The sequence below is a fragment of the Halichoerus grypus genome, chromosome 9, assembly GCF_964656455.1.
Source record: "Halichoerus grypus chromosome 9, mHalGry1.hap1.1, whole genome shotgun sequence".
Classification (NCBI taxonomy): domain Eukaryota; kingdom Metazoa; phylum Chordata; class Mammalia; order Carnivora; family Phocidae; genus Halichoerus; species Halichoerus grypus.
In genome coordinates this window covers 109969468-109994828 of record NC_135720.1, presented here as the reverse complement: position 1 = coordinate 109994828, position 25361 = coordinate 109969468, and the positions used below count along the sequence as shown (strand labels likewise).

The window sequence follows — 25361 nt, the reverse complement described above, 5'->3', positions numbered from 1 at the left end:
GCATGGTGGGGAAAACTCCTCCTGTGTTCCTTGGCATATGGTGCTGGTTCCCACAGCTCCCACAAAGCCACTTTTGTCCATGGATACAAACCAAATTCCTGGTTTTTGTTAGGGGACAAAAACAAAGGACATCTTATTCCACCATGTATTGACATCACCAGCCTATAGTTAAACATTGAATGTATCGTCATCGTCACACATTTTCTTTGCTTTCTCTTCTTTCTACATATAGAACTGAATTGAGTTCCAAGAAAAATAATGTATTTATGTATTCAAAGAAACTGAGAAATTACTATAATAGAGCTCAGTGATATTTATCCTTTAGATACTGCTTTTAAAATTCATGAAAATCCCATTTCTTCTAGAAGGTGTGCAAATAACTTCCATCTTTCCATTCACTGGGAGTGAATTTAATGTTGTTCACACAGTTTTGAGTATTAGTTACTTTATTTAACTTCTTCTTTACTTAATATTTAAACTCTTTGATAGTTTCAGAAAGAAGAGAGAATTGACCTAGATATTGCTTACTTAGTCCCAGGAAGGAAGCTTGATGGATTGGGAAAAACAGCAATTTTATTCAGATAGACCCAAATTTGCCTCTTAGCCTCACCACTGACCAGTGGAGTGTTCCTTGACAACTTGCTTTTCTTTTCTATGACTTAGGTTTTTACATTATTAAATTGGGAATAGTCATACCACCTTACAGCATTGTGGTGAGACTAAATGATAATATCAGCCAATTCTTATGTTGCCTAACATAGTAGTCCCTCAACAAATACTAGTTCTCTATTATTTTAAAGAGTCTTAATAAACAAAAGTCTTCCTTTTTACAACAGGAAATGTAACTGAGATCCAACCTAATTTTTCTCCTTTTCTGTTTATGACAAAAGATTGCTTTAAGAGAGGTGGTTTAGCTTGGTTTTGGATTCTAGGCTGGGAGTTATTTCCCTCAAACTCCTTGTAGATATTCCAATCTGATATCTCTGTTGGCTGATGAAACCTCTTCTGTAAGTGTACTTCATAGATGATCTGTCTTTTCTTTCTGCTTTTGCTCTTTGTTTTTGAAACTGTTTTGCCACGATGTCTCTACATGTGTAGATTTGTTTCCTCAGTCTATCTTCCATTTCACGAATTCTCCATTCAGCTTTTCTGTGACAACCCATTCTTTTTTATCTTTGAGTTTTTATTTTTGTCACAGTTATATGCAGTTTTAAAAAAGGAAGAAATTCTGTAAGTCTTGTTATGAAAACCGACTTCTATCTCACTCTCCAGAAACAGCCTTTAACTCTTAGCAGATTCTTTCATTTGCCTCCATATCTCCAAATAATAGGCTCTGATTGCTCCTTTGCTAGGTTAGACATTATGTATTGACTCTTCCCTGTGGAAGATAAGGATGTAGCTCTTTTTTGTCCTCTGCCCCTCCTGCCATTTTCCATTCCTTCATTCTTCCAATGTAGTTATATTCTATTTTCCTTAGCTAGATGTTTGTTTATATCATTATAACTGTGTAAATACAATCACAGTTGAACATACAGTATACCAGTGATCCTCAGCATGGTCCCCAAGACTCTTTCATGGAATCTGCAAGGTCAAAATGCATTTTTATCATAATACTAAGATATTTGTCCTTTTTACTGTGCTGACATTTGACTAATGGTGCAGAGGCAACAGAAAGACTAGGACACCTTAGCACAAATCAAGGCAGTGGCATCAAACTGGATTAGTAGCTGTTGTATTCTTCTGTGAGTTAAATGCATTCACAGTTAAAAAATTTTTTTTAGTGCCTTTGGGCAAGGCTTTTTATCTTAATTTCTTGGCTTGAGATGTCCGTGTCACTTAAATTGTATGAACTGAGATGTCACACTCATAGATACTGGACTTCTGATTTCTGTGCTTTTGATTTCTTGAGACTGATCATTTTTTTCCACTTAAAATACTGGGCTAGTGTCATTGCTCTTTCCCTATCCTGATGGAGTTTTTCTAGTCCCATTTCCATGAATAGAGCAACTTTCCACTAAGAAATTTATGCAGAAAGCTCAGCTTCATTTCCTTCACATTGTATAGGCTCCAGGCCATGTCTCCTTCCCTAGGTAGAAACTAAAGCACTGAGGAAAGTGTCGCCTTCATCAACATATATGTGAATCGTTAGAATGGGGGCAGAATATAAATTTGTTGATTTTAAAACTCTCATTTTCATGACCACTTATGTTTTCCTAGCAGTATATAAAAGTATTGTCTATGTTTGTTGTAGTGTGAAATAGGTTATGGTTTTCAGTTCGTTAATGGGATTAGCATATAAAATCACTTTTGAACACCACTCTTTCAGGAAGTGCTATTTACTGTCCTGGATGCATCAACAGGAATCCTAAATGGGATTAAGAATATGCTGTCAAGTGTATTCCTACCAGCTATTCTTGCAACAAATAATTGGGGTGCTCTAAACCAGTCCAAGCAAGGAGAATCTGAAAAACACATTTTCACTGAAACCATCAACAGATACCTTTCATTTTTAGATGGTAAGTATAAAATTTAATGCTTAGTAAATTACTAAAAATGAGCAAATTAACTATAAGATATGTTATTTTTTTAAGATTTTATTTATTTATTTGAGAGAGAGAGAGCACATGCAAGCACACAAGCAGGGGGAGGGGCAGAGGGAGAAGCAGACTCCCCACTGAGCAAGGAGCCAGATGTGGGGCTCTATCCCAAGACCGTGGGATCATGACCTGAGCTGAAGGCAGATGCTTAACCAACTGAGCCACCCAGGTGTCCCTATAAGATATGTTATTAAAGATAAGCATTAGAGGAAAAACATTCCATCTTAAAAGAAAGTGCTAATCAAAGTAATTATGAGATGTAGAGGTAAGAAATCAAATCATTAGATCCTCTCATTTCCAGGGATCTTTGCAGGAGTATGATATGTTTTTTTTCTTCCATTATAGCAGGAAGATTCTTTTCCTATATTATTAATGAAAAATTTCACCACATTTTAAAATATCACTTTATTATCAGCTCTTTTAAAATTATATACTTTTATAATTTTATATTATTAAAATAATATTATTAAAAATTATCAAGTCACAATCTAATGATCAATTTATATTTCTATAAAGTATTCGATCTTTAACATTTGAGTAATTATAGCTTGAAACCACACATCGACATTAAACACCTCTTCTCAATTTGTTTCTTCCCTCTTAGGTGCTAGAGTAAGTATTGAGGGAACAGTTATGTTAAAGAAGGTAGAAAATATCGATTTTTCCAAACTGCATACATTTGAAGAAGTGACAGCTGCAGCTAGCAATTCAGAAACTGTTCGTCAGCTAGAGGAGGTGCTGATGACATGGTATAAACAGATTGAACAGGTGAGCTAACTCAAGTAATTACATCAGATATGAGTCGTAGTTCTCATCTGTGTCCTAGCCATTGCATTTTGTCCCTAAAAGTAAGGGGAAGAGGAGTCTTCCAGATTCCGTTATGAAATTTAGCCTATTCTTGACTCTAGTGCAAAATCGTTGTTCTCTATGGGCACTGAAAATCACTTTTAATTATTTCTCACTTTGAAGGAGGGAACCATAACAATATGGGTTGAGAATGGAAAAATGAAGAATTAGGAATAGCCAGCATTCATCTCCAATATTTTATATATTGTTTATACTCTTCATAAGAGAAAGGAAGAGGATACAATGAAGTGACTATAGTCACGGTGCTAGACAATAAATAGCTCTTGGTTGATCAATGGAATTGTCTGTGTTGACCAAGAGGTTCAAACTAGGCTCATCATGTCAGTACGGCATTGGTCAAATTTTTCTCTGGCAGTAGGAAAAGCTGCAATAGGAATGGGCATATGTCAACATTCTGAGAGGTGCCAACTTACACTATACATACTGCCCCAAATCAGGTACTATGTAATTGCTCTAAACTGAAAGAGGACACTAGGAGCCAATTCACAAATCTCTAGTTCATGAGCATAGGACAGTGGAACTAGAGAAGAAAATCTTCAGTTAAATGAAGACTAAGGTAAAAAAATCTTGACCAAGCAAGAGTTAGAACATTTTCAATTTTACCTCTCTTAGAACTATGTTAGAAGGAAGGAGGTGCAGTTGGAATGGAAAAATTGGAGGACTTTGGAAACTCCAGTGGGGCCTGTAGTGCTGGCCCAGAATTTGTTCCAGGTGTCACTAGGAAATTGAAGTGGGTAATTGAGCACCACAGGACTTCTGTACTCACCTACCATGTCACTGGGGGAAGGGGGAGTTGTAACCCATTACGGAAATCAGGCTCTGTCCTACACAATGGCTGAGGAGATCCTCTCTAACTATTATGATCAATCAATACAGATTTTCTTTCATAAAAATGAGCAAACAAAAGAAAATAGCTTGAGATTTAGGGAGATTTAGCAACTTGAAATAAGAAAATCAAGTTGCGCAATTGTAGCAGATGGCTCCAATTAAGCAGAATCAATGCAAGAAATAGGAAAGATCTTTAATCTAAAATAAAAATCTCGGGCGCCTGGGTGGCTCAGTTGGTTAAGCGACTGCCTTCGGCTCAGGTCATGATCCTGGAGTCCCGGGATCGAGTCCCGCATCGGGTTCCCTGCTCGGCAGGGAGTCTGCTTCTCCCTCTGACCCTCCTCCCTCTCATGCTCTCTGTCTCTCATTCTCTCTCTCGCAAATAAATAAAATCTTAAAAAAAAAAAATTTTTTTTTAATTAAATAAATAAAATAAAAATCTGAACTGTGATGTCTAAAATAAACTTTGACCAAAAAATAAGTAGATTAAAAAAAATAAACCTAAATCTTGACCTTGACCTCTTGTCATACACAAAAATTAATCAAGATGGATTGTAGACATAAATATGAAAGCTAAAACTTAAAAAACAGATACATGCAACAACATGGATGAATCTCAAAGATGCTTTGAGTGAACAAATGCAACCTTAAATAAGTAAGGTGAAAAGTAAAATGAAACCTATAAATGAGCCAGAACACAATATAAGACTATATTAATATGTTCTTAAGATACAGAACCCAGAAGCCATGAAAGAAAAAAACTGACATGATTTGAGTATGTAAAAAAGTGTAGTAACTTCCATATGGCAAAAATTACAATGAGCAAAACTAAAAAAGGAGCACCTGGGTGGCTCAATCAGTTAAGCATCTGCCTTTGGCTCCGGTCATGATACCTGGGTCGTGGGATCGAGCCCCATGTCAGGCTCCCTGCTCAGTGGAGAGCCTACTTCTCCCTCTCCCCACCCCCAACTCGTGCTCTTTCTCACTCTCACTCTCTCTCTCTCTCAAATAAATAAATAAAATCTTTTAAAAAAACCCTAAAAAATAAATGACCTTCTGGGAGAAAATATTATCAGCAAAAATAACAAAGAGTTAGTATCCATAATATATAAAGAACTTCTATAAATCATTAATAAATGGGCAATAGAGAGAAAAATAGGCCAAGGATATGAGCAGTGTCATTTAAGGAAAGTATATGAAGATATTTGACCTAGGAAAAAAAAGGGGGGGACTTGGGAGTATCATGATAGCGTCAAATATTTGATGGGATTTCATGTCAAGTTAAACTTGCACTGTATGGCCCTAAATGGCAGAAGTAAGACAGAGTATGATGGCTATAAAGAGAGAGATTTTTAATTTTGAAATCAGGATAACTTTTTCACAGAATCCTGTCCACACAAAAAATTGGAATGTGCTGCATTCCTGAAAGTATCCACTTTGAGGCTGATTACTATCTATGAATAATGTTGTAACAGAAATTAAACATCAAAAGGGTTGTTTGATTTAGTTGATTTTTAAGGTCCATTTTCATTCCTTAATTCAGTGATTCAAGCTATTTAGACTTCCAGCTATTTAAGAAAACTTGAAACTATGTCTAGTATCCCTTATTTAAGGAGGTAGGGAAGATTGTGATAAGATTAGGGAAGAGTTCCATAAACCATGGTTAAAATTAAAAGCAATAATTATTTCTTGGATTAAAGAAAGAACCTTCATAGGTCTGAAAAATCAAAAATTACCTCTTTGTATTCTTAAAACATTCCATCACAATTGAAATTATGTCAAGTTATGGGGTGCCTGGGTGGCTCAGTCAGTTAAGGGTCCAACTCTTGGTCTAAGCTTAGGTCTTGAACTCAGGTTGTGAATTCAAGTCCCATGATTGGGCTCCATGCTGGGTGTGGAGCATACTTAAAAATAAATAAATAAATAAATAAATAATGTAACATTATAAACATAAAAAGTACAGAAAATAATATAACAATGACTCGTGAAACAATGACTCTTGAGATTAAACAAATACTGTTTGCCACATTTGCTTCAGATCTGTTTTATTTTCACAATAGCCTCCAACCCATCCCTTTTCCCACCCGCTATATTACCACTGTCCTGATGATATTGTCTTCTCTCATTCCCCTGAAAGTTTCACACTTTTATTGCATTTGCATATTTATAAGCTTTAAATTATATATAAAAATAAATTATATATACATTATACATAAATACAGAATATATATTTGTGATTAAAATCTTTACACAAATGGTATAACACCATTAAATATAATTTTACAAGTTTTTTTTTTTCCATTTAGCATTCTCTTTCATCTACATTGGTACAAGTAAATTATTACTGTCTGGTATTCCTCTATGAAGAAATCAGTTTGCTATATAAATTTTCACACATTAAAGACACATTTAAATCATGTCTAATATCCTGTGTTTAAGGAGATAAAGAGGTTTATTCATCCATTCCCTCAGAAAGACAGTTGTTTCTTTTCTTTCTTCTTCTTCTTTTTTTTTTTTTTTTGGCTATTACAAACAATAATAATACACATTCAATGAATACCTGTGTTCAGATCTCCTTTGCACATATCCCAGATTTCTCAGTGGAATTGCTGAGAGCAATAGTATATAGATCTTTATTGGATATTACAAAGCCCTCCAAGTAGTGGTTATATTAACTTATTTTATTTTTACAGAAGCATATGAGAGTTCCCATTTCTTCAAATCTTTTGTTACACTTGGGATTGTTAGATTTTTAATCTTTGCCAGGATGTTGGGTGTGAAATGATACCTTATTTTGCATTCCTCTGACTATACTGAGGTTGAGCATGTTCAATGGCTATTTAGGTCTCTTCTTTGCTGAGTTGCTTGTTCACATCCTTTACCTAGTTTTAGTTCAGATTGCTCCATGATATCTTACTGAAGTGTTGGAGTTTAAATAATATTTCCCAGATGTTAATCCTCTGTTGGTCCGCATTGTGTCCTACATCTTAATTTGGTATGGTGTCTTTAGTCATGTGGAAGTTTTACATTCTAATGTAAATTTATTAGTTACAAATTGTAATCCAGCTTTAATTTAGTCACCTCCAGTGGCTAGGAACTTTGTGCTTTTTGTATTTTATTTAAGAAACCCTTGTTTAGTATTATGAAGATATTCTCTTAAGTTATTTATTTATTTTAAATAGTGAAACCTACAGAAATGAATACAATAAAAGAAACAAATTATTGTAAAACAAACCTTCATGTAACTTTTTGCACAAGTTAAGAAGCAGCATTACTAGCACCTTACAATCTCCGTGCAGCCCTCTTCCCAGTTTCAACTCCCTTTTCTTTCTCCTAGTGGTAACCATTTCCCTGACAATTATGATATTTATTTGCATGCTTTTCCTTTATCTCCTATATTTTCTTTAAAAGCTTTGCCATGTTGTTTTTAATATTTAGGTTTTTAATTCATCTGGATTTATGTGTGTGTGTGTGTGTGTGTGTAGGGTAGGAATCTAATTTTGTCTTTTTCCATATAGTTAGCCAATTGTCCCCAAAATAAGCTGTTTAGTTAATAGCCCATTGTTTCCTTTTTAAAAAAATTTTTATTTAAAATAAATTAATTAATATTTAGTGTATTATTAGTTTCAGAGGTAGAGTTCAGTGATTCATCAGTCTTATATAATACCCAGTGCTCATTACATCACGTTCCCTCCTTAATGTCCATCACTCAGTTACCCCATCCTTATACCCCTCCCCTCCAGCTACCCTCAGTTTGTTTCCTGTGATTAAGAGTCTCTTGGGGTGCCTAGGTGGCTCAATCAGTTAAGCGTCTGCCTTCAGCTCAGGTCATGATCCCAGGGTCCTGGGATTGAGCCCCGTATTGGGTCCCTACTCACTGGAGAGCCTGCTTTTCTCCCTCGGCCTCTACCTCTCTCTCTCTGTCAAGTGAATAAATAAAATCTTTTTTTTTAAAGAGTCTCTTATGCTTTGTCTCCCTCTCTGATTTTGTCTTGTTTCATTTTCCCTACCCTTTCCCTATGATCCTGTTTTGTTTCTTAAATTCCACATGAGTGAGATCATATGATAATTGTCTTTCTCTGATTGACTTATTTCGCTTAGCATAATACCCTTGAGTTCCATCTACGTTGTTGCAAGTGGCAAGATTTCTTTTTTGATGGCTGCATAGTATTCCTGTGTGTGTGTGTGTGTGTGTGTGTGTGTGTGTGTGTGTGTGTGTATCACATCTTCTTTATCCATTCATCTGTTGATGGGCATCTGGGCTCTTTCCAGAGTTTTAGGCCATTGTTTCCTAACACACTTTTAATATCACTTCTGTAATATATCAAATTTCAAATCCCACTGTCTATCCCACTGGTGTACTTATTTGGGTTTTGCACTCATGTAATACTGCTTTCATTTCTGTAGTTTTTTACTAAATCAATATTTGGCCTGGCAAGTCCCTTTCTGTATTTTTCTTCAAAATTGCATCGATTATTTCTGGTTAATTGTTCTTCCAAATTAATTTTAAGACTAGTTTGTCAAGTATCACAAAAAACCCTATTGAGATTTTGACTGGCTTTCATTGAATGTATACATTAATTTAGAGAAAATTGTCATCTTTATATGGTTGAATTTTTCCATCCATGAACATGGCATCTCTCCATTTTTTTTAGGTTTTCTTTTGTATGCTGAAAGTAAGTTTTCTAATTTTATTCACAAAGATATTGCACATCTTTGCTAATCTCTAGATATCTTATCATTGTTGTTATTTGTTATACCAAATGCTCTTTTTTTAGAAATTACATTTTCAGATTGCTAGATGGCTTGTAGAGAAATGCTACTGATGTTTATGAATACATGCAGTAACCTTACTGAATTATTCACTTTTACTAAGTGTAAAAGTTTATCTTTAGATATTCTTGAATTTTAAAAATGTGACCAACCATATCATCTTTGATTATGCCATTTTTGTTTTTTCATTTCCAATTCTTATGCCTTTACTCTACTTATCTTCTTTGGAGACCTCCATTACCAGGTTGAATAGAAGTGGGCAGTGTTAGTGGCAAACTTGTGTTGTCCTTGGTTTTAAAGTGATATTTTCTAAAATTTCATCCTTAGGTATGAGTTTGCTGTAGATTTTTGGTAGATACTGTTTATCATGTTAAAGAAGTTCCCTTTTGTTCTCAGTTTTCTAAGAGTTTTTAATATTATTCAGTGTTGAAAGTTATGTATTTATAAGCTTCCTTTGAAAAGATGCAAATAATGAGGTTTTACCAAAGAAGAAAGTAACATTTCTATATTCTCCGAGTTCTTTTGATTGCAGGTACTTATTGAGAGTGAGCAGATGAGAAAAGAAGCTGATGACTCAGGTCCACTCACCGAATTGGAACACTGGAAACGCATGTCAGCCAAATTCAATTACATTATTGAACAGATTAAAGGGCCAAATTGTAAGGCTGTCATAAATGTGCTTAATGTTGCACACTCCAAACTGTTGAAGGTAAAAGGCCTTTTATTTTAAAATTTGTTATGTTTCTGAACAACCAACTGGAAAATTACCCTTCTTGAACTGCTTTTTCACATCATATACTGAAACCATATACTTAGAAGTGTTAAACTTTGAGTAAGGCTTTCTTATATTCCACTATTATTTCCCAAAGAAGAAAAAGAAGTATAGAAATAAAGATTTATTTCTCAGTATTTTTAAAAAAGGTTTTATTTATTTATTTGACAGAGAGAGACACAGAGAGAGAGGGAACACAAGCAGGGGGAGTGGGAGAGGGAGAAGCAGGCTTCCTGCTGAACAGGAAGCCCGATGTGGGGCTCAATCCCAGGACCCTGGGACCATGACCTGAGCCGAAGGCAGACCCTTAAACGACTGAGCCACCCAGGTGCCCCTATTTCTCAATATTTTCGCACCAATTTTGGCAATACTCCTATGGGGTGATTGCCATTTACTTTTAATTTGTTTTTGAAATTGTGAATCAATAGAGGCTCAGGGTGGTAAAGAACTACATAGAAAGTCAAAAGCAAAAATGTGCTGTCAGTATACATCTCCTGTCCACTATTACACAGCTTGGTTTGATTCTTTCTAGGTTGTTTTCTTTTGCTGTATTCTTCCTTAAAAAAGATCTATATCTATCTACATCTATATCTATATCTCTGTATCTGTATCTTTCTATCTGTATGTATATCCTATTCTCAAAGACCCAAAGTAATATAATGTCACAAATAAGTAAGCTAGAAAAGTTGCTCCAGATAAGCAAGTCCAGTTTATGCCTACAGACAGGATGTTAATTACAAACAGAATGAGCCTTCAGTTGTAGTAAGTCATTTAAAGTATTTATAATAACCTTAAGTCTTAAATTATATAAGAAAAAGATATGTCATTCACATTTAGTATCAACTACTTTAGGGAAGCTAGCTTGAATTTCTTGATTAAAATTAAGTACAGTGATATATTTGGATGTTTCATGGTATTCTTATACATTTTTTCTTAGAATTGGCGTGATTTGGATGCAAGAATAACAGATACAGCAAATGAATCAAAAGATAATGTCAGATATTTGTACACTCTAGAAAAAGTATGTCAACCTCTGTATAACTATGACCTAGTAAGTATGCTTTTTAAAGTGTAGTTTGAAAAATAACTCATCTTAAAGTAGCTTTATAATACATGTGTATTGGGAAATATATACTGCAGACAAGTTATTTAAAAGATATACTTTCCTGTTACATAGCCATCATGAATTAAAAACTCATTTAAACCTGATATTGATATTATCATAAGTATAATCTCATTTGTGAGTTTAATTAATTAATGCATTGATGCATAACAAATTATCCCAGACTGACTGACTTAAAGAAATAAGCATTTACTACATCACAGTTCCTGTAGGTCAAGAATCCAGGCATAGCAGAGCTTGAGTACCTCTGCCTCATGGTCTCTCATGAAGTTGCAGACAAAACTGTTAGCTAGGAATGTGGTCTCACTGTAGTGGAGGCTGACAGCTGGAGGGTCCACTTCTAAGCTCACTCACATGGTTGTTGGAAGGCCCTAGTTACATAGCACATGAGCCTTTCAATAGGGTAACTTGCTTCCCTTAGGGTGAATGATCCAGAAGTGAGCAAGAGAGAATGCCCAACCAGCATTATCCTGATATCAAAGCACTACAAGAAAAGAAAATTACAGGTCAACATCCTTGATGAATGTAGATGCAAAAATTTTCAACAAATACAAGCAAACCAAATTCAACAGCACATTAAAAGGATCATACACCTGATCAAATGGGAATTATTCCTGGGATGCAAAGATGGTTCAACATATGCAAATAAATACATGTGATATACAGAATTAATAAAATAAAAGAAAAAATCATATGATCATTTCAATAGATGCAGAAAAAGCATTTGATAAAATATAACATCCTCTCATGATAAAAACTCTCAACAAGGAATGTACTTCAACATAATAAAAGCCATATATGACAAGCCCACAGCTAACATCATACTCAACAGTAAAAACTGAAGGTTTTTTCTCTAAGATCAGGAACAAGACAACAGTGTCCACTTTTGCCAATTTTGTTCAACATAGTACTGGAGGTCCTAGCTAGAGCAAACAATAAAAAAGAAATAAAAGGCATTCAAATTGGAAAGGAAGAAGTAAAGTTGTTTCTGTTTGTAGAAGATATGATATTGCATATGGAAAACTCTGAAAAATCCACCAAAAACTGTTAGAACTAATAAACAAATTCAGTAAATTTGCAGGATACAAAATTACATACAGAAATTAGTTGCATTTCTATGGACTGACAACAAAACATTTGAAAAGAATTAAGGAAAACAATCTCATTTACAATATCATAAAAAAAAATACTCAGGAATAAATTTATTCAAGGAAATGAAAGCTCTGTACCCTGAAAGCCATAAGACATTGATGAGAGAAAATGAAGAAAACAAAAATAAATGGAAAGATATTCCATGTTTATGGATTGGATGAATAAATATTGTTAAAATTTCCTTACTACCCAAAGCCATCTATAAATTCAATGCAACCCTATCAAAATTCCAATGGCATTTTTTTCAATAATGGAAAAAAATCCTAAAATGTGTATGGAACCACAAAAGACCCCCACTAGTGAAAACAATCCTGAGAAAGAAGAACAAAGCTAGAGACATTGCACTTCCTGATTTCAAGCTATACTGTAAGGCTATAATAACCAAAACTGTATGGTACTGGCATAAAAATAGACATATATAACAATTGGACAGAAACAAGAGCCTAGAAATAAATCCTTGCATATATGGTCAAAAAAATTGACATGGGAGCCAAGAATATTCAGTGAGGGAAGAATAGTCTCCTCAGTAAATGGTATTGGGAAAACTGGATAATCACATGCAAAAGAATGAAATTAGATCCCTCTCTTATATTGCTTACAAAAATTAACATGGAATGGATTAAAAACTTAAATGTAAGACCTAAAACCATAAAACTCCTAGAAGAAAACACAGGGGGAAATCTCCATGACACTGGTTTTAGGAATGATTTTTTGGATATGACACCAAACATACAAGCAACAGAAGCAAAAATAAGTAAGTGCGACTACATTAAACTAAAAGGCTTCTGCACAGCAAAAGAAATAATCAACAAAATGAAAAGGCAACCTATGGAATGGGAGGAAATACTTGCAAATGGTATGTTAGATAAGGAATTAGTGTTCGAAATAGGCAAGAATTCATTCAACTCAATAACAAAAAACAACCAATGCAATAAAAAATGGGCAGAGGAACTGAATGGATGTTTTCTCAAAGAAGTCATCCAAATCAATGAGTACATGAAAAGATGCTCAACATCAGTAATCAGGGAAATGCAAATTAAAACCACAATGTGATATTACCTCACACCTCACACTTATTAGAATGGCTATCATCAAAAAGATAAGAAGTGCTGGCAAGGATGTGGAGAAAATGCAACCCTTGTGCACTGATAGTGGGAATGTAAATTGATGCAGCCACAATGGAAAACAGTATAGAGGTTCCTCAAAATACTAAAAATAGCACTACCATATGATTCAGCAATTCCACTACCAGGTATCTATCCAAAATAAATGAAATTAGGATCTTGAAAAGATGCACTCCCATGTTCTTCACAGCATTACTCATAATAACCAAGATATGAAAGAAACCTAAGTGTCTATCACTGGATAAGTGGATAAAGATTATATATAAAATATATATATATTATGTATATTTATGTTTTTATTTATATATATATAATGGAATATATATATACATATATATATAATGGAATATTATTCAGCTATAAGAAATGCTGCCATTTGTGACATATATGGACCATGAGGACATTATGTTAAGTGAAATAAGTCAGACGGAAAAAGACAAATACTGTATGATCTCACTTACATGTGGAATCTAAAAAAGTCAAACTCATGGGAATGGAGTAGAATGTTAGTTGCCAGGGCTGGGAGTGGGGGAAATGGGAAGATGTTGGTCAATGGGTACAGAATTCCAGGTATAAATCAGGAAGTTTTGGGAATCTAATGTACAGCATGGTACCTTTTAGCCTTTCTTTAGATAGAGGGGAAGTCAGGGAAACTGTATTTGTTGAGAACTTAGGGCAGTGTTTCCCACTTTTGACTGGGTGTTGTCTCTTTTGTGAATCACATGTAGGCAGGAGAGTTGCCCAGACAGTTGCGTTTTTAAAGATGCTCACCATCTTGGGAACCCCTGGCCTTTTATTGTAGGCATTGTACTACGTAATTTCCATGTATTTTCATTCTGTATGCACAACAATCCTCATTTTAAAGATTAGGAAACAAAATTTGGGTATTTCTACAGCTGTAAGTCATGAGACTTGCCAGAAGTGCTGGCAAGGATGTGGAGAAAATGAATGAATTTGAATCCAGCACTCTTTGGCATTATGCATTGTATTTGTTTCTACTTCTCCATGCTGCTTCTTCAAGATATTCTCTAAGTTAAAATGCTTTCAAAATAATTTATATTGGTGTCTGATACACATATTCAGCATTCTCCTGTCTAATTTTTGAAGAGATAGTCAAAGCCTCTACACACACACTGCCATTGGCTATGTGGTTTGGTTGACCAAACTTTTGGGGGCAGGGTAAATGCTGGTTTCATCCTAGAGGCAGGGAAAGAGGAAGAGTTTATGTTCCATATCACTTAGATTTGGCTGAGAGTGATGTGTTTAGTGGTGGTTCATACCCCTCCCAAGACGGCATGGGTAGCCAAGGAGTTTAATGTGGGTGGGGAGGGAAAGACGTGGGGTTGAGAGACTTGAGCAGGTGCAGTTCTTACAACCATGCAGGAATCCATCCTCCATGAGAGAGAATAGGAAGACTGCCAGGAGCTGTCTTTTTTTTTGCATTTTAAAAATTTTATTATGTTATGTTAATCAGCATACATTACCTCATTAGTTTTTGATGTAGTGTTCCATGATTCATTGTTTGCATATAACACCTAGTGCTCCATTCAGTACATGCCCTCTTTAATACCCATCACCAGGCTAACCCATCTGCCCACCCCCCTCCCCTCTAGAACCCTCAGTTTGTTTCTCAGAGTCCATAGTCTCTCATGGTTCGTCTCCCCCTCCGATTCCCCCCCCTTCATTTTTCCCTTCCTACTATCTTCTTCTTCTTCTTCTTCTTTTTTTTTAACATATAATGTATTATTTGTTTCAGGGGTATAGGTCTGTGACTCATCAGTCTTACACAATTCACAGCGCTCACCATAGCACATACCCTCCCCAGTGTCTATCACCCAGCCACCCCATCCCTCCCACCCCCTGTCTCCAGCAACCCTCAGTTTGTTTCCTGAGATTAAGAATTCCTCATATCAGTGAGATCATATGATACATGTCTTTCTCTGATTGACTTATTTTGCTCAGCATAATACCCTCGAGTTCTATCCATGTCATTGCAAATGGCAAGATTTCATTCCTTTTGATGGCTGCATAATATTCCGTTTTATATATACACCACATCTTCTTTATCCATTCATCTATCGATGGACATCTTGGCTCTTTCCATAGTTTGGCTATTGTGGACATTGCTGCTATAAATATCGGGGTGCACGTACCCCTTCAGATCCCTACATTTGTATCTTTGCGGTAAATACCCAGTAGTGCAATTGCTGGATCATATGGTAGCTCTATTTTTCAACTTTTTGAGGAACCTCCATACTGTTCTCCACAGTGGCTGCACCAGCTTGCGTTCCCGCCAACAGTGTAGGAGGGTCCCCCTTTCTCCACATCCTCGCCAACATCTGTCATTTCCTGACTTGTTAATTTTAGCCATTCTGACCGGTGTGAGATGGTATCTCATTGAGGTTTTGATTTGGATTTCCCTGATGCCGCGCTATGTTGAGCACTTTTTCATGTGTCTGTTGGCCATTTGGATGTCTTCTTTGGAAAAATGTCTGTTCAGTCTTCTGCCCATTTCTTGACTGGATTCTTTGTTCTTTGGGTGTTGAGTTTGATAAGTTCTTTATAGATTTTGGATACTAGCCCTTTATCTGATATGTCATTTGCAAATATCTTCTCCCATTCTGTCAGTTGTCTTTTGGTTTTGTTGACTGTTTCTTTTGCTGTGTAAAAGCTTTTTATCTTGATGAAGTCCCAATAGTTCATTTTGCCCTTGCTTCCCTTGCCTTTGGTGATGTTTCTAGGAAGAAGCTGCTGCGGCTGAGGTTGAAGAGGTTGCTGCCTGTGTTCTCCTTTAGGATGTTGATGGACTCCTGTCTCACATTGAGGTCTTTCAACCATTTGGAGTCTATTTTTGTGTGTGGTGTAAGAAAATGGTCCAGTTTCATTCTTCTGCATGTGGCTGTCCGATTTTCCCAACACCATTTGTTGAGGAGACTGTCTTTTTTCCATTGGACGCTCTTTCCTGCTTTGTCGAAGATTAGTTGACCATAGAATTGAGGGTCCACTTCTGGGCTCTCTATTCTGTTCCATTGATCTATGGGTCTGTTTTTGTGCCAGTACCATACTGTCTGGATGATGACAGCTTTGTAATAGAGCTGGAAGTCCGGAATTGTGATGCCACCAGCTTTTCTTTTCTTTTTCAACATTCCTCTGGCTATTTGGGGTCTTTTCTCATTCCATACAAATTTTAGGATTATTTGTTCCATTTCTTTGAAAAAAGTGGATGGTATTTTGATGGGGATTGCATTGAATGTGTAGATTGCTCTAGGTAGCATTGACATCTTCACAATATTTGTTCTTCCAATCCATGAGCATGGAACGTTTTTCCATTTCTTTCTGTCTTCCTCAATTTGTTTCATGAGTATTTTATAGTTTTCTGAGTACAGATCCTTTGCCTCTTTGGTTAGATTTATTCCTAGGTATCTTATGGTTTTGGGTGCAATTGTAAATGGGATCGACTCCTTAATTTCTCCTTCTTCTGTCTTGTTGGTGTATAGGAATGGCACTGACTTCTGTGCATTGTTTTTATATCCTGCCACTTTACTGAATTCCTGTATGAGTTCTAGCAGTGTTGAGGTGGAGTCTTTTGGGTTTTCCACATAAAGTATCATATCATCTGCAAAGAGTGAGAATTTGACTTCTTCTTTGCCAATTCGGATGCCTTTTATTTCTTTTTGTTGTCTGATTGCTGTGGCTAGGACTTTATGTTGAATAGCAGTGGTGATAGTGGACATCGCTGGTGTGTTCCTGACCTTAGGGGGAAAGCTTTCAGTTTTTCCCCATGGAGAATGATATTTGCTGTGGGTTTTTCATAGATGGCTTTTATGATATTGAGGTATGTACCCTCTATCCCTATACTCTAAAGAGTTTTAATCAAGAAAGGATGCTGTACTTTGTCAAATGCTTTTTCTGCATCTATTGAGAGGATCATATAGTTCTTGTTCTTCTTTTATTAATGTATTGTATCACATTGATTGATTTGCAGATGTTGAACCAACCTTGCAGCCCAGGGATAAATCCCACTTGGTTGTGGTGAATAATCCTTTTAATGTACTGTTGGATCCTATTGGCTAGTATTTTGGTGAGAATTTTTGCATCCATGTTCATCAAGGATATTGGTCTGTAATTCTCCTTTTTGATGGGGTCTTTGTCTGGTTTGGGGATCAAGGTATTAGTGGCCTCATAAAACGAGTTTGGAAGTTTTCCTTCCATTTCTATTTTTTGGAACAGTTTCAGAAGAATAGGTATTAATTCTTCTTGAAATGTTTGGTAGAATTCCCCTGGGAAGCCATCTGGCTCTGGGCTTTTGTTTGTTGGGAGATTTTTGATGACTGCTTCAATTTCCTTAGTGGTTATAGGTCTTTTCAGGTTTTCTATTTCTTCCTGGTTCAGTTGTGGTAGTTGATACATCTCTAGGAATGCATCCATTTCTTCCAGATTATCTAATTTGCTGGCATATAGTTGCTCACAATATGTTCTTAGAATTGTTTGTATTTCTTTGGTGTTGGTTGTGATCTCTCCTCTTTCATTCATGATTTTGTTGATTTGGGTCATTTCTCTTTTCTTTTTGATAAGTCTGGCCAGGGGTTTATCAATCTTGTTAATTCTTTCAAAGAACCAGCTCCTAGTTTCATTGATCTGTTCTACCATTCTTTTGGTTTCTATTTCATTGATTTCTGCTCTGATCTTTATTATTTCTCTTCTCCTGCTGGGTTTAGGCTCTATTTGCTGTCCTTTCTCCAGCTCCTTTAGGTGTAGGGTTAGGTTGTGTATTTTAGACCTTTCTTGTCTCTTGAGAAAGGCTTGTATTGCTATATACTTTCCTCTTAGGACTGCCTTTGCTGCATCCCAAAGATTTTGAACAGTTGTGTTTTCATTTTCATTGGTTTCCATGAATTTTTTTAATTCTTCTTTAATTTCCTGGTTGACCCATTCATTCTTTAGTAGGACGCTCTTTAGCCTCCATGTATTTGAGTTCTTTCTGACTTTCTCTTGTGATTGAGTTCTAGTTCCAAAAATACGCAGGGAATGATCCCAATCTTTTGGTACCAGTTGAGACCTGATTTGTGACCTAGGATGTGATCAATTCTGGAGAATGTTCAATGGGCACTAGAGAAGAATGTGTATTCTGTTGCTTTGGGATGGAATGTTCTGAATTTATCTGTGAAGTCCATTTGGTCCAGTGTGTCATTTAAAGTCTTTATTTCCTTGTTGATCTTTTGCTTAGATGATCTGTCCATTTCAGTGAGGGGGGTGTTAAAGTCCCCCACTATTAGTGTATTGTTGTGGATGTGTTTCTTTGCTTTTGTTATTAATTGCCTTATATAATTGGCTGCTTCCATGTTAGGGGCATAGATATTTAGAATTGTTAGATCTTCTTGTTGGATAGACTCTTTGAGTAGGATATAGTGCCCCTCCTCATCTCTTATTACAGTCTTTGGTTTAAAATCTAATTTGTCTGGTAAAAGGATTGCCACCCCAGCTTTCTTTTGGTGTCCATTAGCATAGTAAATGGTTTTCCACCCCCTCACTTTCAATCTGGAGGTGTCTTTGGGTCTAAAATGAGTGTCTTGCAGACAGCATATTGATGGGTCTTGTTTTTTAATCCAATCTGAGAGCCTGTGTCTTTTGATTGGGGCATTTAGCCCATTTACATGCAGGGTAACTATTGAAAGATATGAATTTAGTGCCATTGTATTGCCTGTAAGGTGACTGTTACTGTATATTGTCTGTGTTTCTTTCTGGTCTATGTTACTTTTAGGCTCTCTCTTTGCTTAGAGGACCCGTTTCAATATTTCTTGTAGGGCTGGTTTCGTGTTTGCAAATTCCTTTAGTTTTTGTTTGTCCTGGAAGCTTTTTATCTCTCCTTCTATTTTCAATGACAGCCTAGCTGGATATAGTATTCTTGGCTGCATATTTTTCTCGTTTAGTGCTCTGAATATATCCTGCCAGTCCTTTCTGGCCTGCCAGGTCTCTGTGGATAGGTCTGCCACCAATCTAATGTTTCTACCATTGTAGGTTACAGATCTCTTGTCCCGAGCTGCTTTCAGGATTTTCTCTTTGTCTCTGAGACTCGTAAGTTTTACTATTAGATGTCAGGGTGTTGACCTATTTTTATTGATTTTGAGGGGGGTTCTCTGTGCCTCCTGGATTTTGATGTGTGTTTCCTTCCCCAAATTAGGGAAGTTCTCTGCTATAATTTGCTCCAATATACCTTCTGCCCCTCTCTCTCTTTCTTCTTCTTCTGGGATCCCAGTTATTCTGATATTGTTTCGTCTCATGGTATCACTTATCTCTCAAATTCTGCCCTGGTGATCCAGTAGTTATTTATCTCTCTTTTCCTCAGCTTCTTTATTTTCCATCATATGGTCTTCTTTATTACTAATTCTCTCTTCTGCCTCATTTATCCTAGCAGCTAGAGCCTCCATTTTTGATTGCACCCAGGAGCAGTCTTTTAATTGGTTCCATAAGGAGATGATGGATTTTACTTACAACTTATTTACATCCCTTTACATCCCTAGTACTAGCAACTAGACTTCTGTTAGGGACCTTTTAAAAATTTGTTTTACGTAAAAATATTTTATATCATTTTTTAGGTGTTCGTGTGTATATGACCATGAGTAAAGCAAACCAGACTGTATGGTGATAGAGAAATATAGCCATTGCTTAGCTCACTCAGTAGCCCAGTGACTTGATTTCCCAGCTTTACAGCATGTGCAATTAAAGTTTGTGTCTAAGAAAAATCAGAATTTTCACATGTCACATGCATATGGGGTTATTCACAAGAGCTGAAGATGCAAATCTTAATAACCAAAGCCTACTCTAGGATGACCTGCAAGTAGGTCTTGATGTGAAAAAATAATAGATGAGGCATATATACCAAAATGTTAACATTTGTCAAGTGTAGTGATGGGTATAAATGATCATTATACTAGTCTCTGTACTTTCCTATATATTTAAAGCTTTTCATTATAAAAAGTAAACTTGGAAGAAAGGTACAATGCTTTTTATTGTGATCAAGACCTCTAGATTTTTAGGTGTACTAATGTCAAGTTCTTTGTTCAAAAGACTTGTTTAAATTTATATAATTTTCAAATATTTTAGTTCTGGTGTTCTTTTCATACTAGTAATTTAAAAAAATTTATTCAATTGTTCTAGCATAGATATACCTTATTATTATTATTTTGTTGTTGTTATTAAACTTTTCACATTCTCTGATGCAGGAATATTTCGAACATTATCTTTGAAATTAAAGAAGTTCTAATAGTATTGTCATATAATTGCTTCCCCCTCATATACTCACTATTTTTGAGGCTTCATAAATTCCATTTATCCTCATTTTCTTTTTCTCATTAAAAGCAAACAGCCCCTGCTGTTTAGTTTGTAACTCACATTTGAGCAGGAAAAGTGCAGAGGACTCATTCTTCCATTTTTTGTGGATAAGTTTTATGAATTTTATGTTTAGTGTTTCATTTTATTATCTTGGTGTTGCAATTTCTGCTATTGGCATATCTATCATTTTATGTTTTATATATAAAGTGTCTGAACACTGTTTGTAGATAGGTAAGAACTGTGTGCTCAAGAATCTTCTATTATAAATGATGTTTAAAATTTAGATGAAGGGTGGGGCACCTGGTTGGCTCAATCGTTAAGTGTCTGTCTTTGGCTCAGGTCATGATCCCAGGGTCCTGGGATTGAGCCCCGCATCGGGCTCCCTGCTCAGCAGGAAGTCTGCTTCTCCCTCTCCCACTCCCCCTGCATGTGTTTCCTTTCTCGCTGTGTCTCTCTCTGTCAAATAAATAAATAAAATCTTAAAAAAAAATTTAGATGAAGGGTATTTTCCTGATGGACCCATTTGATGCCATCTCTGAGCCTTCTTCTTTGGAGTTACAGGTACTTTGTAGACTTGCCTTACTGAGAGTGGGAGAGACCCCTCCTTGGCTTATTTTTATTAGACTCTTTTTGATATACAGATAACACATGTAATATGAATTCTGACATCCCAGGTTACCAGCAAAGTAAAGATATTAATTTCCCTAAGCCACATATCATTGATTTAATTAAATCATAATTACACCTCATACCTAGGACATACAGTACACTATTCAATAGTTATTTCTGGGGCACCTGGGTGGCTCAGTCAGTTGTGTCTGTCTTTGGCTCAGGTCATGATCCCGGGGTCCTGGGATCTTGCCCCGCATTGGGCTCCCTGCTTAGGAGAAAGCCTGCTTCTCCCTCTCCCTCTGCCTGCCACTCCCCCTGCTCGTGCTCTCTCTCTCTCTCTGTGTGTCAAATAAATAAATCTTTAAAGAAATAGTTGTTATTTCTGGTTTTATTTATTTTATCACCATTAAAACATCTTTTATATATTTTATATTATCTTAGCAATTAAGAGGCAACCTCCTTGTAGGAATGCCATTGACCTTACCTGTTCTCCCATCCTGATTTGCATCATAGTTAAAAGCAGGGTCTCAAAATCTCAGGCACATAACTGTGGTTATGTAATATAGCTGTAGGAACTTGGACAAGGTGCTTAACTTCCCTACCTCTCTATTTTCCCTGCTTGCTTCTCCTGCTCCCTCTGCCCCTCCCCACTCGTCTTCTCTCTCTCTCTCTCTCTATCTCAAATAAATAAAATCTTTATAAAAAGATAATCTTGAACTATTAATCCTTAAAATCACTTTCACCTCTAAAATTGTATTTTTAAGTAAGAATTTAAATTTAGATGTACAGAAAAGTTATAGTACAGAATTCTCTTCACCCAGTTTCTCTTGTTAACATCTTGCATTACCTTGGTACATTTGTCAAAACTGATGTCCTTTTTCAGTTCCAAGAACCAGTCTAGGATGCTACATTGCATTTAGTAAAATTTGACTTTAAGATAAAAATGTTACACTATTTTATGTGTTGTTAGAGTTTTGAATATTATAGGATATTGGTTATTAAAACTATAAATATATGATGCAATTCACTTAATATATTTCAATTTTAGGTTTCCATGGCACATGGAATACAAAATTTGATTAATGCCATCAGAATGATTCACAGTGTGTCACGGTATTATAACACCTCAGAGAGAATGACTTCATTGTTTATCAAGGTAAGTTTCCAAGGGAAGAAATCATACATGTAACCCTGTGAAAAGTTAACAATACTTTCCCTCTGGGCCAGGGAAGAGAAATGGGAAGTTTGGGTGCCTCTCAGGGATCTGGATTTGACAGAACAGTGGACAAGAAAAGAAAGGTGTTGACTGGTCAGTTCTACTTAATTGAAGGTGTACCTTCTTGTCAGAGGTAAGCCCTCAGACTTTTTGTTTAAATGTAGCTGGTGCTTTTCTTTCTTTCCTTTGTTTTCTTTCCTTCCTTCCTTCCTTCCTTTGAGAGAAAGAAGTGGTGGGGAGGGGCAGAGGGAAAGGGGGAGAGAGAATCCTAAGCAGGCTCCACACTGAGTATGGAGCCCGACATGGAGCTCGATCTCACGACCTGGAGATCATGGCTGGTGCTTTTCTAATTTATTCATTCCAAATAGTTTTGCTCAAGAGCCAGGAATTGTGTGCATGATTGACAACACTTCTTTAGCTACTCCCACCAGCACTGTAATTTGTGTAAAATCTTCCTCTGTTGTGACATATGGTTCATTACTTAAATAATTTGAAAAAACATCCAAGAGACACATAAATAAAATTTCTTTGTAATTCAAGCAGAACATAAATATATAAAGTAACAGTCACATCTCAACTCTCTTTTTAAAAAACTAATCAATAGATTTAATCATTATCCATCTCTTAAACAGGGGAAGAATGTTAGGATTTTTCCCCATCACTTGTCTCTTTCTTGCTATATATGTCTCACGCTGAGATTTCTTGTTCTATATTTTTGTTAATAATTTTAAGCTATTTTGTCTAATAGTTTGTTAATATTATGAATCCCCATGTGTTCAGAATAAAATCTAAGCATTGCTAGTTTCTTTGATCACCTCTCTCTTGTGATTTCTACAACTTCCTCCATCTTGGATTCATTATTTCTTTGGCTGAAAAGTATTCTCAAGTGGTTCTTTCAGAGATGGTCTGTATGTGGTGAACCTCCTGAATTCCTGCATGTCTGAAAATAGCTTAATTTTGTCCTGCTACTCAAATGTTAGTTTCAGTGGGATTCCAGGTTCAACATAATTTTCTCCTGGAAACTTGAAGTATTGTTGTCTCTTATCCAGTACTGTTGATGAGAAATTTATGCTAATATGATTCTTTTTCCTTTGTAGGCAACCTGCCTTATTCTTTCAAGAAGTTTTTAGGATTTTTTCTTTATCCTTGAACTTGTAAAATTTCAAAGTGATGTGGTCCTTTTTACATTTATGTTGTTCTATACTTGCTGGATTGTTGCAATCCAGAAACTTTCGTCTCTATTCCTGGGAATTTTCCCTCTTTTTTCCTTTGAGTATTCCTTACCTACCTGTTCAGTTTATTCTGTCCCCTTGAATTTAACTTCCATTTCTCTTAATGTTTTGTTTTGTTTTGTCAGTTTCTGTCCTTTGACCTTTCAGCCCACTCTTTTGTTCTTCGTTTATGTCCCAGTTGTTGGTCAGTTCATCAATAGAATTTTTTTATTTTGATAATAAAAATTTTAATTTCCAAGTTCTCTAGTTGTTTTTTTTTTGTGATGTAAAATACTCTCATATCTTTCTCATGTAGTTAATAAAAGATATCTTAAAATATTTTACATATCTTTTTTTGTATTTCCTCTGTTGAGTTTAAAGCCTCTGTTACCATGTTTCTTTTCTTTTTATTTTTTAAAGATATATTTATTTATATTTAGAGAAAGAGAGAGTGTGCGAAAGTACGAGTGGGGGAAGGGGCAGAGGGAGAAGGAGAGAGAGAATTCTCAAGCTGACTCCCCACTGAGCACAGAGCCTAATGTGGGGCTCGATCTCACAACTCTGAGATCATGACCTGACCTGAAATCAAGAGTCTGATGCTTAACCGACTGAGCCACCCAGGCGCCCCACCATGTTTATTTTCTTTAGTTGTTTGGTGATTCTGGGTTGTCTGCCCATCTTTGTATTTAAGTCCTAATTTGCCTGCTTGTTCTGTTTCTTGTGGTCTGTCTCTTATGTATGGGGGTGTGGCAGGTAGGGAATGTGAAGAGCTTTTTCTCTAACATGTCCTCCTGGGGTGCAATAGCTACCTGGGGCATAGTCCACACTCATGGCTATGTCCTGTCAGCATATGCCATTGTTGCCCGCTGTACAAGTTGCTCCAAATTCAGTGTGTAGGGTCACAACCAAGGGCCACCTCCCGTTGTCTCCACCTCAAAGATTTTCACCTTCACAGTAACCTTCTCCAGAAGGGGTCCTGGTTTTCTGTCATCTTTATTTTTTTTCTCCTCTTGTAGATTTGATCCTGTGTGCTTTCTATATTTTAGGAATTCTCCAAAATTTCTGTGTGTCGGCCTGCCTTCTCAATCTAACCTCCTGACTGTTTTTTCCCCCCTCACTATTTTGGGGTATGTGAGAGGTGGTTAACTTTAAATTTAGTTTGCATGTTGAAGGATGGTGAAGAATGACACTTGGATCCTAGTTAGAGGAAAAATAGACAAAAGGAAAATATAGTTGACTTCGGAAATTATGGTCCCTGTGACGTTGACTTAAATGCAGTAAAAAATTTGAGTTGTCTTGGTTTTGATGGAATGTGTATTCTTTGTTTTTTATATTGTGATTCATTCCTCCCATAAGTTTACTGGTTATCATATTTTTATGCTTGTGGTTTAAAAATCTTAAATTTTATTTCTCTCTTCACCTATAGCTATTTTGGACTTGTATTTATTTTAGGTAACAAATCAAATGGTGACGGCATGTAAAGCATATATTACTGATGGAGGAACTGTCCACGTATGGGATCAGGAAACACCGCTCGTATTAAAGAAAATTCAGGTTTGTAGAAATATTCTTATTTTCATACAGTAAAGCTTTCACCATCTGGCCCTTTTTTTTTTTTTTACTTTGTTCATTCACAAAACATGTTAAAAACATTGTAAAGAATAGCACAAGAATATGAATAGACCTCATTAAAATTATTGGCTTCCCTTAATATTTAGTGCAGGATTCTTTAGTGTAAAATTTAGTTCTCATCT

General features: G+C 36.0%; 1 protein-coding gene and 1 long non-coding RNA gene across 2 annotated transcripts in view; one reads left to right on the top strand and one right to left on the bottom strand.

The window, feature by feature from the left end:
* Positions 1–25361, top strand: part of DNAH8 (dynein axonemal heavy chain 8) — a 431463-nt gene that overhangs the window by 87205 nt on the left and 318897 nt on the right. The window contains exons 6-11 of the mRNA XM_078055380.1: positions 2327–2516; positions 3202–3365; positions 9598–9774; positions 10775–10888; positions 22229–22336; positions 25060–25161. Coding sequence (XP_077911506.1) covers positions 2327–2516; positions 3202–3365; positions 9598–9774; positions 10775–10888; positions 22229–22336; positions 25060–25161 — 855 coding nt within the window. The remainder of the gene's footprint in view (positions 1–2326; positions 2517–3201; positions 3366–9597; positions 9775–10774; positions 10889–22228; positions 22337–25059; positions 25162–25361) is intronic.
* The window catches only part of LOC144379086 (uncharacterized), a 231690-nt gene that overhangs the window by 34668 nt on the left and 171661 nt on the right, over positions 1–25361 (bottom strand). The window lies entirely within an intron of this gene.